The sequence below is a fragment of the Oncorhynchus tshawytscha genome, linkage group LG19 (genome assembly GCF_018296145.1).
Source record: "Oncorhynchus tshawytscha isolate Ot180627B linkage group LG19, Otsh_v2.0, whole genome shotgun sequence".
Taxonomy (NCBI): Eukaryota; Metazoa; Chordata; class Actinopteri; order Salmoniformes; family Salmonidae; genus Oncorhynchus; species Oncorhynchus tshawytscha.
In genome coordinates this window covers 47,717,545-47,738,862 of record NC_056447.1, presented here as the reverse complement: position 1 = coordinate 47,738,862, position 21,318 = coordinate 47,717,545, and the positions used below count along the sequence as shown (strand labels likewise).

General features: G+C 44.4%; 1 protein-coding gene across 2 annotated transcripts in view; it reads left to right on the top strand.

Moving 5' to 3' along the window:
• LOC112218883 (cryptochrome-2-like) overlaps positions 1-21,243 on the top strand; it is a 29,962-nt gene extending 8,719 nt beyond the window's left edge. Inside the window, exons 3-12 of one of the 2 annotated variants that reach the window (XM_042301782.1) lie at positions 1,297-1,439; positions 4,617-4,664; positions 4,938-5,122; positions 9,916-10,145; positions 10,352-10,663; positions 11,968-12,119; positions 16,670-16,872; positions 18,010-18,093; positions 18,397-18,590; positions 19,677-21,243. In XM_042301782.1, coding sequence (XP_042157716.1) covers positions 1,297-1,439; positions 4,617-4,664; positions 4,938-5,122; positions 9,916-10,145; positions 10,352-10,663; positions 11,968-12,119; positions 16,670-16,872; positions 18,010-18,093; positions 18,397-18,584 — 1,545 coding nt within the window. In that variant the 3' untranslated portion in view covers positions 18,585-18,590; positions 19,677-21,243. The remainder of the gene's footprint in view (positions 1-1,296; positions 1,440-4,616; positions 4,665-4,937; positions 5,123-9,915; positions 10,146-10,351; positions 10,664-11,967; positions 12,120-16,669; positions 16,873-18,009; positions 18,094-18,396; positions 18,591-19,676) is intronic. The other variant, XM_042301783.1, reaches the window with a different exon arrangement.
• The last annotated feature ends 75 nt before the right edge of the window (positions 21,244-21,318 follow it).

Genomic DNA, 21,318 nt, shown 5'->3' with positions numbered 1-21,318 from the left:
TAATAACATGCTTAGTTCAACACTGAAGGAGAGGACACAGTTGTCACAAAAGATTAGGTATTTTCGGAAGGCGTAATAATTTGAGAAAAAAAATAGTGTGAACTGACAATTCGTAATGTTTGAATCGATCGTCTCTTACTCATCGGTCCCCAGTTCAAATGTTTCTCTGTTAATCATTACATCCCTATTAATTACCCACATTTTCTACCATACATACTCATTTTAATCTGACAATGAAGTTTGGTCATGCATGAGACAAGCTGATGGATCACCATTTTGTCTCTCCGGGAACATTTAGGAAATACAGCCAATGGTACAGTTGGTAAGTAAATCAAGGAACACTGAACAAACTGTAAAGAACAAATTATCTTCTGCCAGGACCAAACACTCTGCACATCCACACACCTGTTCTCACTTCTGAGAAATGGGACTTATTTTGTAGGTATCAATACACCTCTATGAAGGTTGATGACTAAGAGGAGAGCCATACACATCACCTTATTGCCTCTGTCGTCAAGGCTGCTTGTCATAATACGGTAATTCGGGAAGATATTTGCTTCTGAATTACCACTTCGCCACACTTTGGTTTTTCAGCTGTCCAGTTTACAGTGCTAGAATACGTGTAGTGGGTGACGCACTGACCAGCAGGTTGGAGAAAGGGTTGTTTATGTAAGAGACATCAGGTCTGAGGAGAGGCGGAGAGGGCACTCTGTACGTTTCACTTTCAGCACTAAGCTCTCATTATCATGTGTTCAGCAGCAGGGCCTATTGTAGATGGAGGAAACGCTATAGAGGTCAGATGTGGATAAACTCCAATAACTGCATTGCAGATACAGTGCCCTCTGGTGTCTATAGACCTAGTGAATGTGGCTATAGTGATCAAATTGTTCTGCAGATCACTATAGGAACGGTGCACTGAAGCAGCATGCATTGCTGCATTTATTCAGCCGCTGCTTCAACAAGTAGGATGTTTTAGAAGGTTCTGTGACGTACGCTGACCACTTGTTTCAGCAAGCACTGACGGAGAATCCTGTTTTTTTTTTTTTTTTCCTTTCCCCTTTGTGTAGCCTAGACTCTAGCCACCTGCCATGTGGACTAGATTGTAATGATAATGTGTACTGTTCACAGATCTTTAGGCCCATGTCTGGGAGATAAGGTGTTCCAATAACATCAGAGAAATGGATCTCAACCCCAGTTAGCTTTCCATTCTGACTTAACATGTATTATCTTTCATCCTCTCTCATTTCCACCTCTATCCCCCTCTCTCTCCCCATCTCTCTCTGCTCCTGTCTGTAGGAGTGGAACGTCACCCGGTTGACCTTTGAGTATGACTCTGAGCCCTATGGGAAGGAGAGAGATGGAGCCATCATTAAAATGGCCCAGGAGTTTGGAGTGGAGACCATAGTGAGGAATTCTCACACACTCTACAACTTGGACAGGTTAGTCGCTGACTGTCACACTCAGTAGGAAGGGTCCAATAAGTCAAATGTTTATTTCCCCATTATACTGCTTATCTAACCTAGTCCCAAATCGTTTTGTCCTGTGTAGCCTCAGGACAATGACCATAAGACCATCAGGCTAGTGCTTACCTAGTCATTTGAATGTTGAGCTCACTCTGTTCCCAGTGCTATTAAAAATCTGTCACTCTGCCCCTGAGCAAGGCAGTTAACCTACTGTACCCCAGGTGCCGAAGACGTGGATGTCGATTAAGGCAGCCCTCTGCACCTCTAATTCAAAGAGGTTGGGTTAAATGCGGAAGACACATTTCGGTTGAAGGCATTCAATTGTACAACTGACTAGGTATCCCCTTTCCCTATACAACTGACTAGCTATCCCCCTTTCCCTATACGTATCTTCCCCCTTTCCCTATTCAACTGACTAGCTATCCCCCTTTCCCTATACGTATCCCCCTTTCCCTATTCAACTGACTAGCTATCCCCCTTTCCCTATACGTATCCCCCTTTCCCTATACAACTGACTAGGCATCCCCCTTTCCCTATACAACTGACTAGGCATCCCCCTTTCCCTATACAACTGACTAGGTATCCCCCTTTCCCAACTGACTAGGTTTCCCCTTTCCCTATACAACTGACTAGGTATCCCCCTTTCCCTATACAACTGACTAGGTTTCCCCCTTTCCCTATACAACTGACTAGGTATCCCCCTTTCCCTATACAACTGACTATCCCCCCTTTCCCTATACAACTGACTAGGTATCCCCCTTTCCCTATAACTGACTATCCCCCCCTTTCCCTATACAACTGACTAGGTATCCCCTTTTCCCTATACAACTGACTAGGTATCCCCCTTTCCCTATACAACTGACTAGGTATCCCCCTTTCCCTATACAACTGACTAGGTATCCCCCTTTCCCTATACAACTGACTAGGTATCCCCCTTTCCCTATACAACTGACTAGGTATCCCCCTTTCCCTATGCAACTGACTAGGTATCCCCCTTTCCCTATGCAACTGTATCCCCCTTTCCCTATGCAACTGACTAGGTATCCCCCTTTCCCTATGCAACTGACTAGGTATCCCCCTTTCCCTATGCAACTGACTAGGTATCCCCCTTTCCCTATGCAACTGACTAGGTATCCCCCTTTCCCTATGCAACTGACTAGGTATCCCCCTTTTCCCTATGCAACTGACTAGGTATCCCCCTTTCCCTATGCAACTGACTAGGTATCCCCCTTTCCCTATGCAACTGACTAGGTATCCCCCTTTCCCTATGCAACTGACTAGGTATCCCCCTTTCCCTATGCAACTGACTAGGTATCCCCTTTCCCTATGCAACTGACTAGGTATCCCCCTTTCCCTATGCAACTGACTAGGTATCCCCCTTTCCCTATGCAACTGACTAGGTATCCCCTTTCCCTATGCAACTGACTAGGTATCCCCCTTTCCCCCCTATGCAACTGACTAGGTATCCCCCTTTCCCTATGCAACTGACTTAGGTATCCCCTTTTCCCTATACAACTGACTTAGGTATCCCCCTTTCCCTATACAGCTGACTTAGGTATCCCCCTTTCCCTATACAACTGACTAGGTATCCCCCTTTCCCTATTCAACACCTTATTGGATAAACCAGAGCAAAGTGTGTCCCAGGGGAAACCTTACTGCTGTGGTGCTGTAACACATCGGCGATGATGCTACATGTTATGTCATGGAGACAGCCAGCTGACAGTCTGGTGTCGTCACAACCACAACAGAACAGTGTGGGAAATAAACTTACCCCAGAAATACTGTATATTGCTGAATTAACAGATTGTTTGACCAGAGAGAAGTCCATAATATTTTGACAGTCTATTGTGTCTGTCTATCCAGTAGGCTAAGTGATGTCAGTATACCACCGGAAGTCAAACTAGAGAACAATGCAGTGGGTAACATAATTGTGATTTCATGCTGTAAAGACACATGCTGCAAGCAGAGCTCCAGAGCTCAAAGGGGAAAGCACTGATGTAGAATGAGCTAAAAGAGTTTTGATGTTCTACTTCCCACAAACACACAGTCCCATAGAATCCCATAGCTCTGTGATGCTTCCTAGTGGTGGGTTAATGTAACTAACTGTCACACCACACAACATGTGCAGGCTCCAGGCAGTGGGAGGAGGAAATGGCTGAGCAGGGAGGCAGTCACTGTGGCAGACATGTGCGTGGCGGACAGGTGGGGTGGCAGTGCTCAGCCATCGCAACCACATTGCTGCTGGAGACACATGGGGGCTCCTGACGCCTACTCAGCCCGGCCCACAATATGAGTTGATCCAATAAGAATACCTAAAAGGGCCCAAACAGCGCCAATATATATGAGCGTTGCGTAAGATGGGACCTATTTTATAAGATCCACGCTGTAACATAATCAGGCCATGGTTAGGGGATAACTACAGTACCAGTCCAAAGTTTGGACACACCTACTCATTCAAGGGTTTTTCTTTGTTTACATGATTCTACATTGTAGAATAATAGTGAAGTCCTCAACAATGAAATAACACATATAGAATCATGTAGTAACCAAAAAAGTGTAAAACAAATCAAAATATATTTTCTTGAAAATTGCCACCCTTTGCCTTGATGACAGCTTTGCACACTCTTGGCATTCTCGCAACCAGCTTCATGAGGTAGTCCCCTGGAATGCATTTCAATTAACAGGTGTGCCTTGTTAAAAATTAATTTGTGGAATTTCTTTCCTTGATGTGTTTGAGCCAATCTCACCAACAATGCTTTGCTCTGTTATGAGACAAGATGTTGCCAGATGATTATTTTTTTTAAATACGTTTAAGTACTTTATGTATGAGGTAATAGAAAATATGAATAACAATAACTATGATCCAATCCAGTACCATTATTATGTTGACTATCAATAATCTATACTGTATAGGTTTTTAGATGGTACAGAATGTCAAAACTACATCATGTCGACTGAAAAGTAGAACTGTATTGATTGTTTTGATTTGTGCTGAGAAATTAGTTACCTGCCAGTTAATTTCCCCACCAGTTTGCTGACGTGCAAAGGTCACCACATCAGTATCAATTGGCCTTTCAACAAGTAATGCTCTGTTTTAACCCTGAAATGACATTTTCATAATTTCTACCTCTACATTTACACCATCATCTTCAGGATCATTGAGATGAACAACTGCCCTCCACTCGCGGTCAAGAATCACCCGTGCGTTTTCCTCAACAGCATCACTTCACCACAGCAGTATTATTATGGACATTTCAACAAAGTTACCTCGGGCCTGGTATTCACAAAACGTCTGATTTAGAAGTGCTGATCTACGATCAGTTTAGCCTTTTACATCGTAATGAATAAGATAACAGGGGCAGGCTGAGGACCTAATCCTAGATCAGCATTCCTACTCTGAGACGCTTTATGAATACGGTCCCGTATCTCAATGTGTTTTAATCTCACGATCCTTCATGTTTCTACTGTTATCAGGATCGTTGAGATGAACAACGGCAGTCCTCCGCTGACCTTCAAGAGGTTCCAGGCCTTAGTGAACAGGCTTGAGCTGCCTATGAAACCCCTGCCCACCATCACACAAGAACAGATGGGCAGTTGTCGGACGAAGATCGCTGATAACCACGACGAACACTACAGTGTCCCCTCTCTGGAAGAGCTTGGTAATCAATCAATCAGATGTATTTTAATACTCCTTTGATATCAGCAATCACTGCATTTACAGGAACCCAGCATAGACTCCATCCAGACCATGTAAGAGAATGACATTCAATTATGGATTGTCATTTTGACTTGGGTGTACCATATACACTACCAGTCAAATGTTTTAGAACACATACTTATTCAAGGGTTTTTCTTTATTTTTACTATTTTCTACATTGTAGAATAATAGTTAAAACCTCAACTATGAAATGGCACAAATGGAATCATGTGTTGGAATGAAAAGATGGAGAGAAATGGGGCAGAGGTCGGGCTGCCTCGTAGGCAAGTGAGTAAACTCCCAATGCCATCTGTTCTATTGGCCAACGTGCAATCATTGGGAAATTAAATGGATGACCTATGATCAAGATTATACTCCCAACGGGACATTAAAAACTGTAATATCTTATGTTTCACTGAGTCATCGCTGAACGACGACACGGATAATATAGAGCTGGCGGGATTTTCCATGGTACCGGCAGGACAGAGAAACTACATCTGGTAAGACTAGGGGCGGGAGTGTGCGTCTATTTGTCAATAGCAGCTGGTGCGTGATGTCTAATGTTGAAGAAGTCTCGAGGTATTGCTTGCCTGAGGTAGATTACCTTATGATAAGCTGTAGACCACACTATCTACCTAGAGTTCTCATCTATATTATTCGTAACGGTCTATTTACCACCACTAACCGATGCTGGCACTAAGACCGCACTCAACCAGCTGTATAAGGCCATAAGCAAACAAGAAAATGCTTATCCAGAAGCAGCGCTCCTAGTGGTCAAGGACTTTAATGCAGGGAAACTTAAATCCGTTTTAGCAATTTTTTTACCAGCATGTCACATGAGATGAGATGCATACAAAATGTCACACACAGAGATGCGTACAAAGTTCTCCCCCGCGTTCCATTTGGCATATCGGACCATAATTCTATCCTCCCGATTCCTGCTTACAAGCAAAAACTAAAGCAGGTAGTACCAGTGACTCGCTTAATACGGAAGTTGTCAGATGACTTGGATGCTACGCTACAGGACTTTTTTGCTAGCACAGACTGAAATATGTCCCCGCAGGAGGCATTTTGGTAGGCCTTCATTTTAAGTAAGAATTTGTTCTTAACTGACTTGCCTAGTTAAATATAATTGAGGAATACACCACCACAGTCATATGTCCCCAGTGACTGTATGTACATATCCCAACCAGAAGCCATGGATTACAGGCAACATCCTCATCGAGCTAAAGGCTAGAGCTGTCACTTTCAAGGACAAACCATCAAACAAACATATATATATATATTATATATGATTGAATCCTACTACACCGACTCTCACGCTCGTCGGATGTGGCAGGGATTGAAAATTATTTTGGACTACAAAGGGAAACCCAGCAGCGAGCTGCCCAGTGACGTGAGCCTACCAGACGAGCTAAATGCCTTTTATGCTCACTATGAGGCAAGCAACACTGAAGCATGCATGAGCGCAACACTGAAGCATGCATGAGCGCACCAGCTGTTCTGGGTGACAGTGCGATTACGCTCTCTGTAGCCAATGTGAGCAAGGCCTTTTAAACAGGTCAACATTCACAAAGCCGCGGGGCCAGACTGATTACCAGGACGTGTACTCAAAGCATGCGCAGACCAACTGTCAAGTGTCTTCACTGACATTTTCAACCTCTCCCTGACTGAGTCTGTTAAAGGAATTATATTCCTATTTGTTCATCAACCAATTCAATTAAAACACTCTGCCCATTTCTAAGAATTTGTAAGATACTTATTTGCATAAAATGGACAGAGACCAGTCTCAAAATCAATCAATAGTGTTTATTCTCGAGAGTACTGATCATGGGACAATTTACAGCAGGTTATATACTAAAAATGACATCATCAGGTTTTATTCTGTCCTTCCTCCACTCCAATACAATGACAGTATAGTTCACAAACCTTCCCACATTGTCTACCACCTGTTAAATAATCTACTACTAGCCCAAGGTCTCTCCTCTCCCTGTGTAGAGACAGGATGTCCTGTAAGGAACACAGCATTCCAGCCAGTCTGACGATAGCTCCATTAGTTTCTAACAAAGAACAGACAGTCCTTCTAATTCTGGACGAAAACTACACACATTACATTCAGTATTATGATTATAATAAGATTCATACATCCATACAGTAACATAGTAGTATTCTGTTTAGTCATAGTTCTGATTGAAATGTATACATCATTTAGTCATTATTCATAAAAATCCCTTAACAGTAATACCTACATGTTTCAAGCAGACCACCATAGTCTCTGTGTCAAAGGAAGCGAAGGTAACCTGCCTAAATGATTACCGCCCCATAGCATTCACGTTGGTAGCCATGAAGTGCTTTGAAAGGCTGGTCATGGCTCACATCTACAGCATCCTCCCAGATACCCTAGACCCACTCCAATTCGCATATCGCCCAACAGATCCACAGATGATGCAATCTCACTCGTACTCCACACCGCCCTTTCCCTCCTGGACAAAAGGAACACCTATGTGAGAATGCTGTTCATTGACTACACCTCAGCAACACCATAGTGCCCACAAAGCGTATTACCAAGCTAAGGACCCTGGGACTAAACACCTCCCTTTGCAACTGGATCCTGGACTTCCTAACGGGCCGCAACCAGGTGGTAAGGGTAGGCAACAACACATCTGCTATGCTGATCCTCAGCACTGGGGCCCCTCAGGGGTGTGTGCTTAGTACCCTCCTGTACTCCCTGTTCACCCATGACTGCATGACCAAACACGTCTCCAACACCGTCATTAAGTTTGCTGACAACACAACAGTGGTAGGCCTGATCACCGACAACGATGAGTTGGCCTATAGGGAGGAGGTCAGAGACCTGGCAGTGTGGTACCAGGACAACAACCTCTCCCTCAATGTGATCAAGATAAAGGAGTTGATCGTGGACTATCGGAAAAGGCAGGCCGAACAGGCCCCCATTAACATCGACGGGGCTGTAGTGGAGCCGGTCTAGAGTTTCAAGTTCCTTGGTGTCCACATCACCAATGAACTGTCATGGTCCAAACGCACCAAGACAGTCGTCAGTGAAGAGGGCACAACAACACCTTTTCCCCCTCCGGAGACTGATAAGATTTAGCATGGGTCCCCAGATCCTCAAAGTTCTACAGCCGCACCATCGAGAGCATCATCACCTGTTGCATCATCACCTGGTATGGTAACTACTCTGCATTTGCACGTAAGGCGCTACAGAGGGTAGTGCGTACGGCCCAGTACATCACTAGGGCCAAGCTTCCTGCCATCCAGGACCTATATCCTAGCAGGTGTCAGAGGAAAGCATAAAACATTGTTAAAGACTCCAGTCACCCTCATCATAGACTTCTCTCAGAAGATAGCCCTATTTGGTAAAAGACCACGTCCATATTATGGAAAGAACAGCTAAAATAAGCAAAGAGGAACAACAGTCCATGAAGGTGAAGGTCAGTCAATACGGAACATTTTAAGTACTTTGAAAGTTTCTTCAAGTGCAGTCGCAAAAACCATCAAGCACTATGATGAAACTGGCTCTGAAGAGTACTGCCACAGGAATGGACGACCCAGAGTTACCTCTGCTGCAGAGCATAAGTTCATTAGAGTTAACAGCCTCAGAAATTGCAGCTTCACAGAGTTCAAGTAACGGACACATCTCAACATCAACTGTTCAGAGGAGACTGTGTGAATCAGGCCTTCATGGTTGAATTGCTGCAAGGAAGCAACTACTAAAGGACACCAATAAGAAGAAGAGACTTGCTTAGGCCAAGAAACAAGAGCAATGGACATTAGACCGGTGGAAATTTGAACTGGAGACCAAATGTGAGATTTCTGGTTCCAACCGCCTTATCTTTGTGAGACTGAGTGTGGGTGAACGGATGATCTCTGCATGTGTATTTTCCCACCATAAAGCATGGAGGAGGAGGTGTTTATGGTGTGGGGGTGCTTTGCTGGTTACGCTATCTGTGATTTTATTTAGAATTCAAGGCACACTTAACCAGCATGGCAACCACAGCATTCTGCAATGATACGCCATCACATGTGGTTTGCGCTTAGTCCCACTATCATTTGTTTTTCAAGAGGACAATGACCCAACACACCTCCCAGGCTTTGTAAGGGCTATTTGACCAAGGAGGGTGATGGAGTTCTGCATCAGATGACCTGGCCTCCACAATCCCCTGACCTCAACCAAAATGAGATGGTTTGGGATGAGTCGGATCGCAGAGTGAAAGAAAAGCAGCCAACTCAGCATATGTGGGAACTCCTTCAAGACTGTTGGAAAAGCATTCCAGGTGAAGTGGGTTGAGAGAATGCCAAGAGTGTGCAAAGTTGTCATCAAGGCAAAAGGTGGCTACCTTGAAGAATCTCATAAAATGTATTTGAATTTGATTTTTTAAAAGTTTTTATTTATTTATTGCTACATGATTCCATATGTGTTATTTCATAGTTTTGATGTCTTTGCTATTATTATACAATGTAGAAAATAGTCCAAATAAAGAAAAACCCTTGAATGAGTAGGTGTTCTAAAACTTTTGACCGGTAGTGTATATATATTTTTTCACGTTAAAACAATTGTGTGTTTGTACAGTATAATAGTTCTTGTTGCTAATGTATTTACACCATTAGGTTCTCCAGAACTGTAACATCCTGTTAATCACCATGTACTGTGTGTGAGGCTAAATGTAGTCACAATGCACATGGTATCTGACTGTTCTGTGCTTTCTGATCTGTGCTCTCTGTTCTGTTCTCCAGGATTCAAGACTCAAGGCCTGGACCCTGCGGTGTGGAAGGGAGGGGAGTCTGAAGCACTAGAGAGACTCAACAAACACTTAGACAGAAAAGCCTGGGTAGCTAGCTTTGAGCGAGCCAGGATCAACATGTGTTCGCTGATCGCCAGTCCCACGGGCCTCAGCCCCTATCTACGCTTTGGATGCTTATCATGTCGAGTCTTCTACTACAACCTGAGGGAACTCTACATGAAGGTACCGAGACCTTTGATCACCACAATAGAGATCTTAAAAAATAAAAAATTTGGAATGGGATAAAGAAGCTGTTTGATCATGTAATTGTAAAATAACATTTTGTTTCTGCATGCTCTCTGCGGTACAGGCTAGGTTACTGTAAAGCACAACTGCTGATGTAAGAAGTGATTTTGATAGGTATTTCTCTATCCATCCTTCCCACTCAGTTGCGGAAGAATTGCAGTCCCCCGCTCTCTTTATTCGGCCAGCTCCTGTGGAGAGAATTCTTCTATGCAGCGGGAACCAACAACCCTAACTTCGACCGGATGGAGGGCAACCCCATCTGTGTTCAGATCCCCTGGGACCATAACCCTGAGGCCCTGGCCAAGTGGGCAGAGGGGAGCACAGGCTTCCCCTGGATAGATGCTATCATGACCCAGCTGAGGCAGGAGGGCTGGATCCACCACCTGGCCAGACACGCAGTGGCCTGCTTCCTGACTCGGGGAGACCTGTGGATAAGCTGGGAGAGTGGCATGAGGGTAGGTTAGAATCCCTTCCCTCTCCAGTCGTTTACATTAACGTTTTCTCCATTAATCTTTCCTCAGTTGCTCGCGTCTTCAGTCCCTTTCCTTCTCAAATGCATTGGAGGAGAAAATCAAAGGTCTCCCCTCTGACCTTCTCCTGCAATGGGCTTTGAGAGGGCATGAAAGGAATCAAAGAAAGTAATTGAGAAAGAACCAGTGTCACCCAACATGCACTACCATACCACAACAAGGGTTGTGGAGAAGCTTTAGTATATTAGGAGGACATGTAGCAGTAACCTATAGAGCTTGTCATCAGTGTCGGTAGATCTGGGCAGGGGTGTCCAACCCTATTCCCGGAGAGCTTACCTTCCTGTATGTTTTCGCTCCAACCCCATTTGTAACTAACCTGGTTCAGCTTATCAGGGTTGGAGAGCCCTGGCGTAGGTAGTTCTGGGATTCATTTTTTAATGTATTTTAACCGTTATTTAACTAGGCAAGTAAGTTAAGAACAAATTCTTATTTTCAATGACGGCCTAGGAACTGTGGGTTAATTGCCTTGTTCAGGGGCAGAACAATTTTTTACCTTGTCAGCTCGAGCATTCAATCTTGCAACCTTTCGGTTACTAGTCCAACTCTAACCACTAGGCTACCTGCCAAGCTGTGGATAAACCACAGCCTGTCAGTGTCTTATCATGTAACGCTGGGGCTTGTCTCTAGTCCTTTATCCAGGTGTTAGAGCTTTTACTGAATACAGACTGTCAGTGTCTTATCATGTAACGCTGGGGCTTGTCTCTAGTCCAGGTTTATTTTACTGAATACAGACTGTGTTAGAGCTTTCTCTACCTAAATTTTACAGACTGTCAGTGTCTTATCATGTAACGCTGGGGCTTGTCTCTAGTCCTTTATCCAGGTGTTAGAGCTTTTACTGAATACAGACTGTCAGTGTCTTATCATGTAACGCTGGGGCTTGTCTCTAGTCCTTTATCCAGGTGTTAGAGCTTTTACTGAATACAGACTGTCAGTGTCTTATCATGTAACGCTGGGGCTTGTCTCTAGTCCTTTATCCAGGTGTTAGAGCTTTTACTGAATACAGACTGTCAACACACACAGTGTTTACTTTACCTTAGTACTTCCATAAAGCAGGCCAATAACAGAAATACATGGACATTTACACACACAAAGGCATTGGGGGTTTACATTGACAAGGAAAACGTGGGTATTTACTGTATATCCAAAGCATCAAGACGTACGTGACACAGTAGTGGTGCCGCTTCACTGGTATCTAACTGTATTCTGTGCTGGTTGGTTCTGCCTGTCAGGTGTTTGAGGAGCTGCTCCTGGATGCAGACTGGAGTGTGAACGCAGGCAGCTGGATGTGGCTCTCCTGCAGTGCCTTCTTCCAGCAGTTCTTCCACTGTTACTGCCCTGTGGGCTTCGGAAGGAGGACAGACCCCAGCGGAGACTACATCAGGTACACACACACACACACACACACACACACACTACGTCACACACACACACACACTACGTCAGACACACACTAACCTGTGGGCATTGGACAGAGGACAGTGATTGGTCCGTGATTACCACGTTGTTTGTGCTTTGGCTGAATAATTAAATCAACTCTATTGATCCATAGAGGCTCATACAGGCACAATAAAGACACAGGCATATATCAGAACACATTGATATGAGCACTAATGGCTGACGGCAGGATTGAGCGTCAGTGCTGGTTGTGGGTCTGGCTGTGCTAGGTGTCTGCCTGTGGACCCAGGACTGGAACCTGGTCAGCCGGTGGGTCCTGGACAGTGCCGGGCATTGGATTCAGGGCTGGGTCTGGCGATGGGTCCAGGTCAAGCATATCTGCAAGGCAGCAGATGTAGTAGGTGTTAATGTTTTAAGTATATATTATATAAGAAAAAGCTAACACTTGCGGTGGTTTTATCGCTCGAGGGAAGAGCGAGAGATACAGCACTGGAAATATACATGGAGGATTTGAACAAGGAAACGGAATGGGAACTTTGATCAAAGCATTTGCCCAGCACAAATCCACTGGACAGGCATGGAAGGAGATCAGAATGTGGTATTTGTCAAAGCACTTACCTTTGGGTTAAAGACTGTCCTCATAAAAATGAACAAGTTAAACTAACAGAGGAACATGTAAAAACAGAGAGAGAGCCAATCTGCTTCTGATACTGAGATATTTATAGTTGAATCCTTAGGATCGGCTGTGATTGATACTGCATGTACACGCACAGTGTGTGGTGCAACATGTCTTGATAGTTATGTCAGTGAAATAAATATAAAATAAGTACAAAATATAATTGACACACCAAGCAACAGTGACTTCAAATTTGGAGATGGGAGAGTCATCCATTCTACCAAGAGAGTTAAGATACCAGTAAAAATTGGTCAGACTAAGAGTCACATTGAAACAGAGGTGTTCCCTACAGATATCCCCTTACTATTAAGCAAAGCTTCCCTCAAGAAGGCAGGGGCTGTACTAGACAAAAAAATGACATGGCAGTGATGTTTTAAACAGCCAGTGACCCTTGAACTTACTCCCTCAGGCCACTATTGTGTAAACATTTTAGACAAAGACATCACACAGTCTGTGTAGAAATGTGATTCTGACTGACACAGAGCACATAGAGATTCTGAACACAGCGAACATGAACAAGAGGAAAAACTCAAAGTATTGTTAACTTCACAAACCGTTTGGTCATGACTCAGCAGTTCTGGGAATAATAATGATGAGTATTTCCATTCTACGGCAGATGGTTAACAGTTGTGAGACATGTCAGAAATACAGCAAACCTAAGCCCAGACCAGCTGTTGGTTTGCCACTGGTGTCCAAGTACAATGAAACAGTGGCTGTAGATCTATATGAGCTAGAACTGAGTGTGTGGTACCTTCACATAATCCACCGCTTCAGCGCTGGAAGCATTGTGAATACAAAGAAACCCAGTGACATCGTCAAGCACTTCATTCATTCCTGGATATGTGTGCATGGCCTGCCCCAGAAATTGTACATTGACAATGGAGGAGAATTCAATAATAATGAAATAAGAGAAATGGAAGAGAAATTCAACATGGAAGTAAAGACAACTGCTGCATACAGTCCATGAAGCAATGGACTTGTGGAGAGACATAAACAAACACTGAAAGTGAAGCGAGACAATGGATGTGACTGGAAAACAGCCCTAGATTGGGCTGTGATGGCAAAAAACTCAATGCACAATGTTCATAGTTACAGCCCATAGCAACTAGTGTTGGGGCAGAACCCTAATCTTCCCTCTGTACTGGTTGACAAGCCTAGAAGGGACCAGTGTGAGTGCATGGGTGGGACAGCACCTTTCAGCACTAGAAGGGACCAGTGTGAGGGCATGGGTGGGACAGCACCTTTCAGCACTAGAAGGGACCAGTGTGAGTGCATGGGTGGGACAGCATCTTTCAGCACTAGAAGGGACCAGTGTGAGTGCATGGGTGGGACAGCACCTTTCAGCACTAGAAGGGACCAGTGTGAGTGCATGGGTGGGACAGCACCTTTCAGCACTAGAAGGGACCAGTGTGAGTGCATGGATGGGACAGCACCTTTCAGCACTAGAAGGGACCAGTGTGAGTGCATGGGTGGGACAGCACCTTTCAGCACTAGAAGGGACCAGTGTGAGTGCATGGGTGGGACAGCACCTTTCAGCACTAGAAGGGACCAGTGTGAGTGCATGGGTGGGACAGCACCTTTCAGCACTAGAAGGGACCAGTGTGAGTGCATGGGTGGGACAGCACCTTTCAGCACTAGACGGGACCAGTGTGAGTGCATGGGTGGGACAGCACCTTTCAGCACTAGAAGGGACCAGTGTGAGTGCATGGGTGGGGACAGCACCTTTCAGCACTAGAAGGGACCAGTGTGAGTGCATGGGTGGGACAGCACCTTTCAGCACTAGAAGGGACCAGTGTGAGTGCATGGGTGGGACAGCACCTTTCAGCACTAGAAGGGACCAGTGTGAGTGCATGGGTGGGACAGCACCTTTCAGCACTAGAGGGACCAGTGTGAGTGCATGGGTGGGACAGCACCTTTCAGCACTAGAAGGGACCAGTGTGAGGGCATGGGTGGGACAGCACCTTTCAGCACTAGAAGGGACCAGTGTGAGTGCATGGGTGGGACAGCACCTTTCAGCACTAGAAGGGACCAGTGTGAGTGCATGGGTGGGACAGCACCTTTCAGCACTAGAAGGGACCAGTGTGAGGGCATGGGTGGGACAGCACCTTTCAGCACTAGAAGGGACCAGTGTGAGGGCATGGGTGGGACAGCACCTTTCAGCACTAGAAGGGACCAGTGTGAGTGCATGGGTGGGACAGCACCTTTCAGCACTAGAAGGGACCAGTGTGAGTGCATGGGTTGGACAGCACCTTTCAGCACTAGAAGGGACCAGTGTGAGTGCATGGGTGGAACAGCACCTTTCAGCACTAGAAGGGACCAGTGTGAGTGCATGGGTGGGACAGCACCTTTCAGCACGACATGCAGCGAGAAGTGTTCAGAGGGCAGGGCTCTGCGTAAACAACCCACCGATGAGCTGTACGAGACTGGAAACAAAGTGTACTACAAACGAGTTGACTGTCAAGAGTGGAAAGGACCGAGAGTAGTCATTGGCCAAGATGGTGTGGTGATATTTGTGAGGCACAGAGGCACCATTGTTAGGGTCCATCGCTCCAGACGGCAGAAAGTAAATTGATCAAGATGGAGGGGCTGTTGCTGAGAATCGGCCTCCTACTGAAAATGACAAAGGACACATTAACAGACACATACCTACCAAAACATTTTTAACCTTTATTTAACTAGGCAAATTTTTATTTACAATGACGGCCTCCCCTAACCCGGACGACACTGGGACACTTGTGCGTCGCCCTGTGGGACTCCAGATCACGTCCGGGTGTGATACAGCCCAGGATCAAACCAGGGTCTGCAGTGACTCCTCTAGCACTGAGATGCAGTGCCTTAGATCGCTGCGCCACTAAAGCGCGACTTTGTCACACAACCCATTTTGTAATGGAGAACTTATATAATAACTTGTGTCATTTAATTATTTTGTTGATGTTTTATTTGTCTTTGAAGAAAAGTGGGAGATTATTAAGTTAATGGTTTAAGTATCCTTATATTTCTGTTATTGCGGTGCTATCACTCTGTTATTAGTACGCCTGTGCAGTAGTCTCACTGGAGATGAACCTGGCCTGAGTGTGATGGCAACTGTGGAAATACGGGGAACTAAATGTTGTTAAACTGGTCATTTTGTGTTAACAGTAGAGACCTGAACCGGAGTTGAGTCCGGTGACAGCTGGTCCAGGTGACACTCTGGCTGGGGTTTCTGTTGGGGTGCCAGCTCAGGCACCGGTGGCAGGTGGAGCATGCCAGAGCACCGGCAGCTGCTGGTCAGGCTTCAGCACTGGCAACAGCTCGTCTGTCTCCGGTGCTGCTCGTGGTGTCACCGGTTGGAGTGTGGAATGGAGCTTGGCCAGATGCTGAAACAGCTTGAGCCTCTGTGACTGTCGCTGGTCTGGCTGCACCACTGGCGTCGGGTTGGCTGGCCGGAGCGCGTTGGACAGCAAGACTAGGTGCAGCTCTGGCAACTGCTCGGCTGGCTCTAGGGCTGGAGCCGTGGAGGCTGGGTTTGTTCCGGCTGCTGGACATGAACCTGAGGTAAAACCTCTCCAAGGCCCCAGTCTGCTGGACTTCCCAGTCCTCCTCTTGCCAGCGTGTGTGCCTCGTCTGGGGCATGGCATGCTGCATGAACTGCATCCTGTTTCTACTGGTCATGTCCCAGGCCAATTGCACCTATCCGGCTCGAAAGACCAGTTTGTGGTGCTCTTTTTCAAGTACAAAATGCATAAATCAATAGAATAAACAACCAATGGAATCAATTGAATAAACTGCATAGAGACCATATGAATCAGTTCTATATGTAATTCAGTGGCATAAATAATAACAATGAATGTCTCGAACATCTGTGATTGTCTATCTTCTAGGCGCTACATTCCTAAATTGAAGGACTATCCCAACCGATACATCTATGAGCCGTGGAGAGCCCCAGAGTCTGTCCAGAAGGCAGCCAACTGCATCGTGGGAGTAGACTACCCCAAGCCCATGATCAACCACGCAGAGGGCAGCAGGCTCAACATAGAGAGAATGAAGCAGGTCTACCAGCAACTCTCCCACTACAGAGGCCTCAGTGAGTCTTTAACTTTTATATGATTTAACCTTGATTTATACAGGTGAACAAGTTAAGAACATAGTTATTTACAATAAAAACCTAGGATCAAGATCTGAAGACAGCAGCGATAGGAAAAGTCCACCTCACCCGTCCTCATTAAAGGCCCCATGTGGCTGAGACATCTGAGGTTGGTTACAGTGGTCGTGTTCAGCGGGGAGAGTTTTTTAAATTTATTTTAATTTTAATAACGCTACAGATTATTGAGAACCGTTTTGCTGTGGTTTGCCCTATTGAACATGAGTCACGACCATGGTTTGGTTTCATTTCATATAGTCTGAAAGGAGCTCTTGTCTAAAACGACATCCTGGTTCTCTCACAGTTCCTGCTGAGATAACGGCAGCAATTTGCCTCTTATGGGTCGTCGTTTAATGGCCCCCAGCTCCACCATACTCCTTGTCATGTCTCTAAGAGCTGTTATGTTGGGCTCTGATGGACAGTCTGAATGGTTCCTACTGCCAACAACGCACTCCTCCTGTCATGAGCTGCATGACTGTCATGATGACCTGTTGTCACGAGCTGCTGTTGTCTGTCCATTCTGTCATCTCACTGATCATGTAGTAGAAGTATTATGGTTACCACGGTACCGTACATCCACGTTGTCCCCGTTGCAGGGAGTAGATATCTGTATGTATGCAGGTCAGGGGTAGGCACTTCATGTTTTAACCGACCTGGAAGACAAGGTGTGCTAAATTGAGGCAATCATTGAACTGATCAATTAGCTTAGTAGGTCAGTGTGGTGCCTTGCTGGGACAATGTCCTGCAATCCTTGTGTCACTCGAGGAACAGGGTCGTCTACCACAGATGTAGGTATTGTACTGCAGTAGATAACTGTTGTTGACTGCTGTCTTATGGATGGGGCTGTCTGTCTGAGTTCTAACAGCACAGAATAGCATCCTGTTTCATGAAGCACAGCTCCTGGTTTATTCTATGGCTCTAGAGAGCCTCCTAGTGGTAAAAGAAAAATGGTTGCTTTTCAGTTTACATTGGATGACTTGCCCTTGTGTTTTCATTCTGCGTCAGTCCTTATGTAGGCTATTTCCAGTCAGTGTTGCCATGGTAACATTGACGTAACGTCGGCCTGTGTGTGTCTGACAGGTCTCCTGGCATCTGTGCCCACCATTCAGGAAGAGGCAGAGCCTCCCCCGACAGATGACTCTCAGGCCAGTAGCAGCACCTGTGGTATGTTTGGAGGTGTAGTTCTTATTTTGTAGTCTTTTTTAAAAATGTTTATTCATCCTTTAATTAACCAGGGAAGTCCTGGTCAAGAAAGCAGCATTTTTCACGTTTTAGTTGCTGCTTAGTTGGTTCAATAAAAAAACAAGCAAATTATTTTGGAATTGAATCACTTGAAGCTTCTAACACATTGTCTTTTCTTTTCTGAAAGTTTCAATGCATCAGCTAGAAAAGGAAATGTCTATAACAGAAAGTGAATGATTTAAATGTACAGGAATAGACATTACTAATCTAAACTACTGAATGCAGAGTCACCCCCACACACTTCGTCTGCCCAGTCCAACACTCTGAAGAGAGGCAGGTCTTCCGAACCACAAAGCACCCAGATGTGCACCCACACAAAACACCAGCACACCAGCACTGCCAAAGGAGACCAGGTGCAGCAACAGGAGCAATGGGAGGAACAGTCAGAGCATCAGCCAGTGGATCTGCAGTGACACACGGTAATTAGCTAAACTATCTGAAGACAATGGGTTGTTCTTTTAATTATTTTTTTAAATGATGTGATTCATTTTTCAGAAGTCATCAAATCATTCAATGCTCTTATTTGGGGCTGTTGGTAAAAAGTTAGATGCACCCCAGCTATTTTGGAAGTTTTCCTTTTGGAAAACAAAATGTCTTTTATATGGTAATGTACACACTCTTAAGGGTATAACAACAATATTTTGAGCAAAATATAATTTTTTGGACATAACTGAAAACTTCAAGGAGTAGGCCATGCAAGGAGTTGATCTGATGTGAGATCATCGGCCTCCCCGCTTGCTTCAGGAACACTAGAGGTGCAATAGTGAACAAAAGAGGAAAGGTCCACCCCTCACTTGTGCCGTGTCATGAGGATACCTGGACCACTTATTAGGGATGTGACAAATGGAAAAAAAATCACTGTTTAACCGGCCTTTTAATTATTTATTTTTACTGTTAACGACGATGACGTAGTTGTGCAGTCTCCCAGTGCAGACTCCCTGTTGAGTGTCAAGATTTGATTCTGCAAAAAATTTACTCCTAATATAATATTTTTTGGAAGGGAGGAGACTGATTTGTTTTTTTTTGCCTTACTTCTGAGAACACAAACACTTGCATCTTTCATAGCGCGCTAGTGAGGGACAGAGAGGGGAGGGGCACGGTATAGGTAGGTCGGCCATCAGGCAGACCGTCAGAACCGTGCACTAGGCCCGTCTATCGGCAGTTAAATGCTGTATCCCACAATTTCTTGGCTTGCAATGTCTCCCGACTTCAGCAAAGCAGGGTCTGTCATCAATGAATAGGCTAGGATATTGAGATGCGTGAGATGTAACACTTTGCTCTCACACAGTCACACACAGTATGTGCACGGGTTCGCTTCGTGCTTCAACACTCTTAGTTGTTGTGGAAATATACCCATTATGCTGTTTACTTTCTGCATCTACGTCAAAAAAACGTCACACCTCTACCACCTATTGAGATGAGCTGCATCCTGTCTACTGGTGATTTAATGAGGTGAAAGGAGTGTGATTTTAACAGAAGCTTTGGTTTGTTGCCTGTGTCTTTAGGATCTTGCCATGTGGGATGGTGTATAACAGAAGGACATGGCAGAAGACCTCTGATGTCCTGCGCTCACCCCTATCCTTGTGGCAAGACGAGTCACTTACACACACACACACACACCGAGCGTTTTACAAACCATAACCACTTTCTAAAATCTAAGAATAACAGCAACTCCAGATCAGTGTTAAAAACAGTACCATACTGGCTAATAATGTATGTGTATACAGCAAGGTTACAATGAAGTTTGTTCTAAGAAGGTTAGTTCTTACACCTTTCAGCTTTCCTAATCTAGCATTTAAAATCAAATCAAAACATTTACCACAACATTTTATTAGTGTGTGAATAACCTCTTTAAGACTGCAATAGACCCTCAAAGATATTAACCTTAGTGTTAAGAACTCCCTGGGCAATCTCAAACTGGGGGAAATGTTTTAAATCCCCCAAAAACTGAACACGTGCGTGTAAATACGCAGGTCAAATGGTCTATAAAGATTTGATACGATTTTTATGTGCATTTCAAAGATGTGGATATTTGTTGCGAACAACCTCCATTCTCAACATGTGCGTGTCTCTGATTCCACTGTCCATATATCTGTTTGCTATTTTGCTGTATGTTATTTTGACTTCTATCACAATGATGTGATTGGTCTGTAAACTAATATTTTGCCTGTGGCAGAGAATATATATGATCAATCAGTGAAATAACTAACAATTGTTGGTGCCCTTCAATAAAGCTATAGAGAATCATATTCTATCAAACCTTACTGGAAAAAGAACGACACCCACCTGTTTCTACCCATCATGGGTAGTGAGGCTGCGGTCACACACGGATGAAAAATGCATATGCATCCGTCACTGTCCATTCACCTCATTTAAACTGCTTATGTAAAAGAAAAATGCACAGGACAAAACTGCTGATAGACATTTCTCATTTCTATACCACATCAACCTACAGAAAAACCTTTTGGCTCAATATGTTTTAGATTTTGTGAATCCATCCATCAGGCTACAACACTACAGTTAATGATAATGCTGTCTACTAATACAATAATGACTTGTTTCAATGAAATACCATATGTGTAAAGGATTTATATTAGTTCCCGCTATATTCTGTGTAAATCAGCCTTGTGTGTGTCTCTCTCTTTCTTTTTTATATATATGTTATTGTTAAATATATCTTTGTCAAAACAAACATGACTTTCCCTAAAACCTTGGTAGCATTCAGATCATTTTAAGTCCATTGGTAGGCTATTTATATTTTCCATTAACACAGTCACCATCTTCTGATCGTTTTGTCAGTCACCAACTATTGTACATCCCAAGCAAAAGTGTACGTTCACTATAATTTAAGTTGCCATGATGAGCTTTTGTTGAATAGTTGTATTTATTTGTTTTGAATTGTACAGGAGTTTATTTTCATTAAAGCCCTGATAGAATTGTGACCCATTTCACCATTCTTGGTTGTAATTGTTTTATGGACCTTACTATCACATTCTGGAATTCACTATTGTAATGATGACAATAACTGTAGAAGATATAGTTTGTAATAAATGTCATTGCGTTGTATATTTACTGATGGATGGCTACAGCTCTTTGTCTTGAGGTTATGTCATTTAGTCACTGGAGGGTCACATGCAGCAGGTTGAC